The sequence below is a fragment of the Hydractinia symbiolongicarpus genome, chromosome 15 (genome assembly GCF_029227915.1).
Source record: "Hydractinia symbiolongicarpus strain clone_291-10 chromosome 15, HSymV2.1, whole genome shotgun sequence".
Lineage (NCBI taxonomy): Eukaryota > Metazoa > Cnidaria > Hydrozoa > Anthoathecata > Hydractiniidae > Hydractinia > Hydractinia symbiolongicarpus.
In genome coordinates this window covers 2121188-2130187 of record NC_079889.1, presented here as the reverse complement: position 1 = coordinate 2130187, position 9000 = coordinate 2121188, and the positions used below count along the sequence as shown (strand labels likewise).

The window sequence follows — 9000 nt, the reverse complement described above, 5'->3', positions numbered from 1 at the left end:
ACCTACACTACTGAACGGAGTAGCCAATATGAAACATGTTGACAAGGTTAACATAGCAGTTTATTCATATAAACATTTGCGAAAGAAATTTTTGCAAGCTTAAAAACGAAATATTTGGAAGAAACTTTTTTCAAATTGATAAATTGAAAAAATGTCAAGAGATAAACATACCCGAAAAATACCAAAATTTGTGAAATTCGATAAACTTTTCCTCACAAAGGTTTTTGACTATTTAAGTATCATATTTTAGTACCAATTTCACTAGAAATGCATGCCATCTTACGCAAGTGTTACCGTTTTGGAGCTGTCTAAGTACCACTGAGTAGTTTTAATGTCCACACAAAAATGTTTACTCGACATGCACTTAACTGGTTGTATTCTTTTAACAGTATAGTGATTACAACAGGCTCATTCTCATTACTATAATTGATACTCATTCCACAACGATTTACTTTCTCCTCATTACTATAATTGATACTCATTCCACAACGATTTACTTTCTCTGAGAAGTGAGTTCGCCAATGGTTACGCACCACAAGCGTAATTTATCGAAATTAAATATAATGATCAAAAGATTTAAAACCGCACTCTTGAGAGGAAGTTTTTTTACTATGATTTATTGCTAGTATGCTTCAAACAGCTTTAAATATTCTATGAAACATTTAAGTTGATCAATACGCTTTAGCTATCTCTTTTTAACTTTACAAATAATATAGTTTTTGGTGTTTTGTCTTGTGCTAAGTTTATATTATAATATTTTCTCAAAATTACTAAACCCTATTCGGTCCGGGGTTTTTCGAACATACTATGACCGGGGGGGGAGGGGGGGGCGGATTCCGCCCCCCCTCAATAACTTCTAATAGAATTGCTCAAATTGAATCAAACTTGGCACACTTATAGTACGTCATAATAATTTTTTGCTTGCGTCTGCACATTTTCTGTTACGTCATCAGAAGCTTGAAAATTGTTAAAAATGCAACTATCTGCTTAAAATTTAATTACTTTTGTTCTAGAGCGAATTTTTACATTCTGTTTGAAGTTTCTGAAAGCTAAATAAAATTTTTTTAACATATCTTCCGGTTTTTACATGGATCGGATAAAAAATTGCCAAAAATTGCCCGAAAATCCATTTTTTTCCGATTTTCGGGTAAAATCCGACAAAATCGGGAAATCAGATTAGTCACGTGTCAAAATTATTCAAAATGATTCTTCTTGATGAAACAAAGTTGTGTTGCAAGTTTCAAGCTCTAAGGATAATCCTAACAGGAGTTATTATATTTTCGCCATTATAAGGATTTCATAGAGATTTTAGGGGTAGTTTCGAGTAATGGCCAATATCAAAGCCTCTGAAAGGTATGGAACCTAAAAATTTAGCATGCAGGTGTCTAATAGATAAATGTTACACCTCAGTAAGTATCATAGCCAAATAAGAAAGCAATCAGGAGTTTTTAAAAAAAACCGTCAGGGGGGGGGCGAAATCCGCCCCCCCCCCCGGACCGAATAGGGTTAAAATAATATAATTTCGGTAATTTACACGCTTTCTTTATAAGCCACGGGAGATTCAAAACTTAAAAAAAAAAAAACAAAAAAAAAACAGGTTAATAACAGCATAGCCTGAAGTAATTAAATGCGAAGAAGAAAAATAACCAAAAACAAGCATTTAATTACATGTTCCACAACAAAAATTTTGTCTTCAAAGTTAAATAAACTTCCATACTTATGATTAAAATTAAAGTTTAGTCATAAGTTGAAAGACAACATAACCAACAAGGACGCACACACTTAAGCCTCATCAAAAACTTTTCCGTTGCTTATAAAAATGCCAATATCTACACATTGTAGACGTTTCTCTCTTATATAGATAGATTTATTAGATTTGAATGATTATATATTTAAAAAATATGACAAAAAAAGACTGTACTGTACATAATCAACAAAGATGCACAGGATTTAAAAACTTCCTGTAAAGATTTATACTTATGCTGTGAGGTAGACGTGCTTACGTTTTGTTTAGAAAGGAATAATTTGTGGTTTTACAATAAAACCATGGTTAATTAGACATTTCTTGAAAACGGCCTTGTTACAGAAATAGCAATATAAGTAATTTTTCAAAAAGGAAGTTTTTTTCCTAATTTTTTGGACTTTTGCTTTCGATAGGCTTCTATAAAAGGGGATTGAGAGGGAACCTAAACAACAGAACATATCGTACATCCAGCTTTAATCATCTTTAGAAGGTAGGTGTTTTTATCAATTAAAATTAAAGGGGGTACAAAAAGGGCCGCTGGTTTTTTACTTTAGTGACTTACACGAAAGTCGAGCTAATAGCGGTAAAAAAGTATATGAGCACTGGGGATTAAAACAATATATTTCACAATCAACATCCAAATGACAGAAAAGTTAGCAACATATATATTTTTTTTAAAATATAACTTCTCGTTTTGTCTTTGTTTCATTGTCAAAACAAACTTTTACAAACATTTTACAGACCATAGCTTCATTAAGCGCCATAAAGAAGAAAAGAAATTATATATAAAATGTAATTATGTATCATAACAAAAGTAATTATTGGTAAACAGGTTGTCTTTATTTTTATTTTTTTATTTTATTTTTTTTTATTTTATTATTATTTTGTTTTTGTCTTTTGTGGAGTGCGTATAATTACTTGCACATTATCTTTTTAGTAGCTTATTCATTACACACCGTCATTCATAATGATTGAGGATGGAGAGTAACATCTATGTCGGATAATTTCTAACCAACTGGTTAGGGAAAAAGCATTTTTTTTTATTTGTTGTTGTAACAAAAATGGAGAAAGATGCAAAAGGACTTTTTTGCATGTTTGAATATTGGGGATATAGAACAGATTCTTCATGAAAAAGATATCAAAAATACCCACAAGTCAACGTCTTAATTTTTGTGTTATAATTAATTATTATAAAAATTGTTTTATGCATAGTTCGTCGTACCATTCTATCTTAAAGTGAATGACAAAGCAGATTTTTAAATCAGTCAAATCAGATATCTAATTTTTTCTCGCTTTGATAATATTCAACGAATAGACAGACATACTAGCCTACAATATTCGATTTTTATATTTACGCATTGTTTTTCTATTCCATAGGTTGCTATACAAAAATGAATTTTCAATGTAAGTGATCCCTTAATTTCGTCATCATATCTAATACTCTTACTGGCTTTCTACCATTGAATTTCTTCCTGTTTTTACGATTTAGTTCTTATGTTCACATTTCTCATCGGTGTTGGAAGTGTAACCTGTCACTGGCATGATTCCGATTACCTAGATAATAATGCTTTTGAGCAGAATTTAAATAGTGAAAATGATGAGAATGATAACTATAGAGTAGGTAAAAGTGATGAAGCTATATCAAATGACAGGTTCTTGAATGATGAAAATGACTCTGAAGACACCATAAACGAAAACCTTTCCAAGAAGCCGCATGGACAATGTAAGTAGCTACTCCAAGACTAATTAGTCTGGATGTTAAACTTTCACATCTATTTACGAACTAAAAATATGCATTACGATATTAATGTGACATTTTGCTGTTTAGATACGGGAGATCATCTTGATCAAGGAGATATTATGTTTCATAAAGGAGAAGAAAAAGCTGAATTTGGAATTGGCCCAGTTGGAGATGAAGAATCTTTAAACAAAGTTTCCCATGATGCTACAATATACAAACGTAAAAGGTGGAGTATGCCTGTGCCTTACCAAATAGAGAACAGCTTGGGTAAGTGCAATTTGTAGCCATTAAATACCAAGAAGTTCTAATCATTTTTAACGTTGAAATAATTTTTTTGCATACTTTAAAATAATTTTGCTATGTCATAAATCTCTTTGTAGGTTCAAAGGCCAGATCTGCAATAGCCAAAGCAATCGCCGAATACAAATTGAAAACCTGTATTACTTTCCGTAAGAAAAGATACGGAGATACTAGCTACTTATCTTTTTATAAGGGAAAAGGGTAAGCTTTTTGTCAAATATTTGGGACCAGTAGATAACTGTGGCATGAGAAACTTTTTTCGCTACAAAGACACAAAAGATTCTCTCTAACAAGAAATTTAAAAAGGAGGTCAATTGTTATGCATTTTTTTTTCAGTTTAAGCAAAAAGTAAAAATGAAACATCCATAATTTCAAATTTTTTATCAGATTGGAAAATAGGAAGAGTGACTCGTATATTTTTACTTAAGTCATAATTAACATTCTATTCATTATCTAACCAGATGTTGGAGTTACGTTGGTCGCTCAGGTGGAAAACAACGAATATCTATTGGAAAAGGATGCGAACATAAAAAGACGGCCATTCACGAGGTAGCTACCACTTTTGATTTTGTTTCACTTTAACAATAAGAAGATAGTAGCTAAGCGTTGCGGAACGTAAATCCGCAGGTCCACGACATGATAAACAATCATAACGAAATAAAAAGAACATTCCAATTGTTATGGCTTCATTTAGATTATGCACGCTTTAGGTTTTTGGCATGAACAATCAAGAACAGACCGAGATAATTATGTCACAATTTTGCTTCATAATGTCCGAGAAGGTAAACATACTTGTACATGAAGATAAGTTTATTTTGTTCGCTCCAGAATCTTTATAAAAAATATTATTTCGCGAGTACTTCTTTGCGTGTATGAAAGTTTAGTAAAAATTAAAATTGAAGAAATGTTGGCACGAACTGTTGTCTGATATATTGTTAAAAAATAAATGGAGAAAGGTGAACGCCTAGTAAGTGTGTCATTTGTTAAGGTCCTTTTTTAAATTTCGAATCTTGTACATGCTAAAATATGTACGTAAATAACAAAGATTTTTTATCATGTTGCGTTGCTTGCATTGGGGTAGACTGTTTGAAGACTATTTGTCTGAAACTTCCAATTTCCCTAGGGAAAAAACATAATTTTGCCAAGAAATTGAAAAAAGATGTCACGACATTTGGACTACCTTATGATTACCGATCAGTCATGCATTATAAAAAGTAAGGAATTTGTAAATCTTTCTGTACTATTCGCTAGCTTGTGAAACCCGTAAGTCGCCAACTCGAACTTTTCAACTGAATCTCTATTGTTTCTTTTAAAAAGAATGCGGTTTCAAAGTAGGTGTCTGAGGGGGAATACTTGCATTTTTGAACATATAAAAACACATCTGTTTGTCATATCTAACAACATATTCGATTTCCTGTTAAAACAGAACTGCATTTGGAAAATATGTATCTGGAAAGAAACAGCAAACAATTGTACGAAAAAACAATCCAAGTCAGAAACTCGGTCAATGCTCATCATGCGGAATGTCAGAGACAGACGCTGATCAATTAAATGCTATGTACTGTTCATTACCTATCAATCGCAGAATATTAAAAAGACAAATGGCTCGTTTATTGGGAAATCATGCAGGACAATCAAACAATCACTTCAGGCATACTGTTCTAAATCTTTTTAAAAAAGTTTACCCCAAATACAATTTCCTGGTGAACGCCTACAATGCTGTGTCTGGCTACGCCACACATGCTTATATTGGTAATTGTGTTCACATCTTTCGTTCGCATAAGAAAAATTTGGTGGTTTGTTATTCTCGGAAAACATCTAGATTCCCATCGCTGGCCAAACGAACTAAGATTGCTTCAGCTGTTTTGACAAGTATTACTAAAAAGGTATGTTTCTTTACTTGTTGTTGTTAAAATTTGTTTTGAAATAACCTGTTAGACGAAAAAGCCTTCTAAAATGTAAAAATTTAACTTCAGAAGTGCAATGCCAAATGGGCACGCGACACAGCATGGAAGAAAGCAAAATCGTTTGGATATCCCATTGCTGGCGTTGTAGTTGTGAGATTTGGTTCTGGCTTGAGATCAGCCTGGCATGGTCCAACTTACTTCAAAAATTTCAAATGTCATAATTGTTCAGGATGGTGGATCGGCAAGCGATGTACAAATAAGCACCATTCGAGTTTAGTCATATTGTTTGGATAGGAATTTTATGACGAACTTCGCTTTATTGCGAACTTTTCGGTGTTTACACTGAACGATGATGAGTCATCACATTAAGACTTTAGTCAAGATGTATTTTTTTACTTGTATTTTATATATTCTGCTAGAAAAAATTCTAGACAAAATGTATTGTTTCTTCTTTTTCATTCCCGTTATTGTTGCCAAGCACATGAAAGTTACAATGTCTCAGTAATACCACTCACTTGTATTTCGGCTATCAGAACTTGATAATCCATTTATAGAACGAAAGTGGCAATGAGCGCTCATTGTCACTTTCGTTCTATTACACACTTCATATTTTCTAAGGAAAACGAGAGGGGTCTTTTGCAATTGCAAGGAGTTTGATCGGATACTTCCCTGTCGGGCAGGTGAAACATGTTTCACAGAAACAGGGAAGAAACGGTACCTGCTCCTGATGACGGCTGTTTTGGCAAGCCGATCATTCTCGTTGTTTTGGCAGTCTACACCTATCGTTTTTCTTCCGTTCTGTTTCATTTCATTTTGTGTTAAAATACTTTCACTTTAATTGCATAACGTTAAGGCGCGCTAATTTTTACAATTTCCAAGCGTTGATAATTTGTTTTTTTGAACAAACGGGTTGCTGGACGAAAAGAAACGCAATAACTCGTTTACCTACAGGCACTATTTCCGCAACTTTATACTATAAATAAAAATTTTGAACAACCGATCTTCTTCAACATTTGAATTTGAAAGAGTGCAGTCGCGATGAGATTCATATTGTTGAAGTTAATTAAACCCTATTCGATCTCTTGATAACGTTTTACAGGCTTATCCAAATATGGCACATTTATAATACGTAACTAAGGAACAAAATGATAGCAATAAATTTTTGCTTATGTCAGCACTTTTTTGTGATGACTTCGAAAATTTAAAAATTGATCAAAATACCGCTGTCTACTTAAAAATCATTTACTTTAATTCTAAAGCCAATTTTTGACATTCTGTTTAAAGTTTCTGAAATTCAAATAAAAGTTATTTAACATATATTCCAGTTTTTGCATTATTCGCCTTAAACAATACAAAAAATTGCCGTATAATCCGAAAAAGTCGGGAAATCGGATTAATCACGTGTGCAAAAAATACGGAAGAATGCTATTTGATGAAACAAAGTTTATTGCAAGTTTCAAGTTCTAGAAATAATCCTAACAAAAGCTATTGTATTTTCCCGATTATAAGGATTTGGTAAAAAATTTTAAGGGTAGTTTCGAGTAATAGCAAATATCAAAGCCTCTAAGAGGTATGGGACCAAACAATTTGGCATGCAGGTGTCTAATAGATAAATTTCGAATCATATCATAACTTTCGCTGGGATTATCCTTAGAACTTAAAACTTTATTTCATCACAGGAATCAATTTTGAAGTTTTGGACACGTGGTTAATCCGATTTCCCGATTTTCTTTGATTTAAGACAAACATCGAAAGGAATTGGATTTTATTGACATGTAAGATATCTTCCAGAACGTAGCCTATTTCAACGCCAAACTGAATACCAAACACACTAAAACACATGTTTTTATATTTAGAAAATAGCAATGGCAACTTTTTTATAACAAAGAATTTATGCATAAACAGATTGTCTATGTATTTATAGTGCGTATAAATCCTTGTATGTTAGCCCTTTGATGGATCTGTTCATTACACAATATTCAGTATATAATAAAGAAGGGTATTATCAATGATGGAGATCACTTCGAAGCTCCTATAACACAAGTAAAATGGTTAAGCTTTAACTGCCAGGGATGCATCGATTTTAGCGTTTTTAAAAAAATTCTTTCAAATACGTTAAAGTGCCAAATTATTAAAAGCAGGACCGGGTCACGCTTCTGTAATAAGTAATAAGTCACGTTATAAGTAATTTCTTATTTCTTTGATATGTGAATTTGAAAGAAACAGTGTATTTTTATTCGAACTAGCTATGCCTCAAATAAAATAACGCAAAAGTTTGTTTGTTTGTTTTCCCAAAAAAAGCATAGAGCGCAATATGTTTTTGATTTTGTTTGCGTAATTGCAACTAGTGAGGGAAAGTTATTTATGTCTAAATAGTGCACTTTTAACGGAGGCTTTTTTGTTATTGCTATCAGAGCTTTTTTGCTTAAAATTCAATTTAATTGACCCCCTGCATTTCAAAATGTGAAAAATATATAAAGGTTAGTTTTATACAAAAGTTTGAATGTAAGAGAAAGATAAGAGAAGAGCAAGAAGACCAATCTAGTATTGGATACAAATCTCTGTGTTTAATATCGCACCACATTTTTGAGAACAGGTAACAACTTCTTTTAACTAGTTCAATATACTTTTTTGTTTTATGAAAAATTTCATTAGAACATCGAGGTTCGGAACGTTCGAGGTTCGATGCAAAAAATAATTTTATTATTCCAAAAACCATTCTTAAATCTACAACTTTTTCCATTCGACACAGACGTCCCGTTATATTGAATTCCTTCTTAAATGAAAATACGAAGCATATTGATATTTTTATCTCTTTAAAAAAAGTAACAAAAGATAAGTTACCTGAAACAGTTATCGACAAAAGAAAGTATTTTTAGGATAGATATTGTAAAACATAGAAAAAACTGATGGTGAGAGTGTGAGAAAACATTATTCTTGTAAATATAGGAAAGTATACTTTATAAGTATTATTATAGAAGCTCAACACTAGGGGCTCGATGATAAGACACGTTGTGTCTTCTACTTGCTCCTGCTGTTATTATATGCCAACTAGCATTGTAATTTATATGTATGCATACTTTTGCACTGCTGATATATATATATAAAAAAAAACCTGAGAATTGATGAAAAACAAGAACACGCATACTATTTTTATAAGAACATTTGATTTGAAAGAAGCCTGCGAGTGTTCTTAACTGTTTAATTAACTGTTTAATTAAGCCGGCTTTTTCACTAAAACAAGCATTGCATAGAGAAAACGAGGATTTTTCTTTGGAAATAAGGGAGACAACTTGACAATTAGACGA

At 32.2% G+C, this 9000-nt stretch overlaps 1 protein-coding gene across 1 annotated transcript; it reads left to right on the top strand.

The window, feature by feature from the left end:
- The first annotated feature begins 2164 nt into the window (after positions 1 to 2164).
- On the top strand, positions 2165 to 6131 carry LOC130629192 (uncharacterized). The gene is made up of 10 exons (XM_057442325.1): positions 2165 to 2234; positions 3122 to 3148; positions 3234 to 3467; positions 3573 to 3752; positions 3866 to 3986; positions 4247 to 4334; positions 4480 to 4567; positions 4909 to 4999; positions 5212 to 5671; positions 5762 to 6131. Exons 2-10 carry the CDS (start codon positions 3136 to 3138, stop codon positions 5984 to 5986), a joined length of 1500 nt encoding a protein of 499 aa, XP_057298308.1. The 5' UTR covers positions 2165 to 2234; positions 3122 to 3135; the 3' UTR covers positions 5987 to 6131.
- Positions 6132 to 9000: the final 2869 nt, after the last annotated feature.

Coding starts and splice junctions, on each gene's coding strand:
- LOC130629192 (XM_057442325.1), top strand. Junction 3,987..4,246: donor TCTTTTTATAAGGGAAAAGG/GTAAGCTTTTTG, acceptor TTATCTAACCAG/ATGTTGGAGTTACGTTGGTC. Junction 4,568..4,908: donor GCTTCATAATGTCCGAGAAG/GTAAACATACTT, acceptor CAATTTCCCTAG/GGAAAAAACATAATTTTGCC.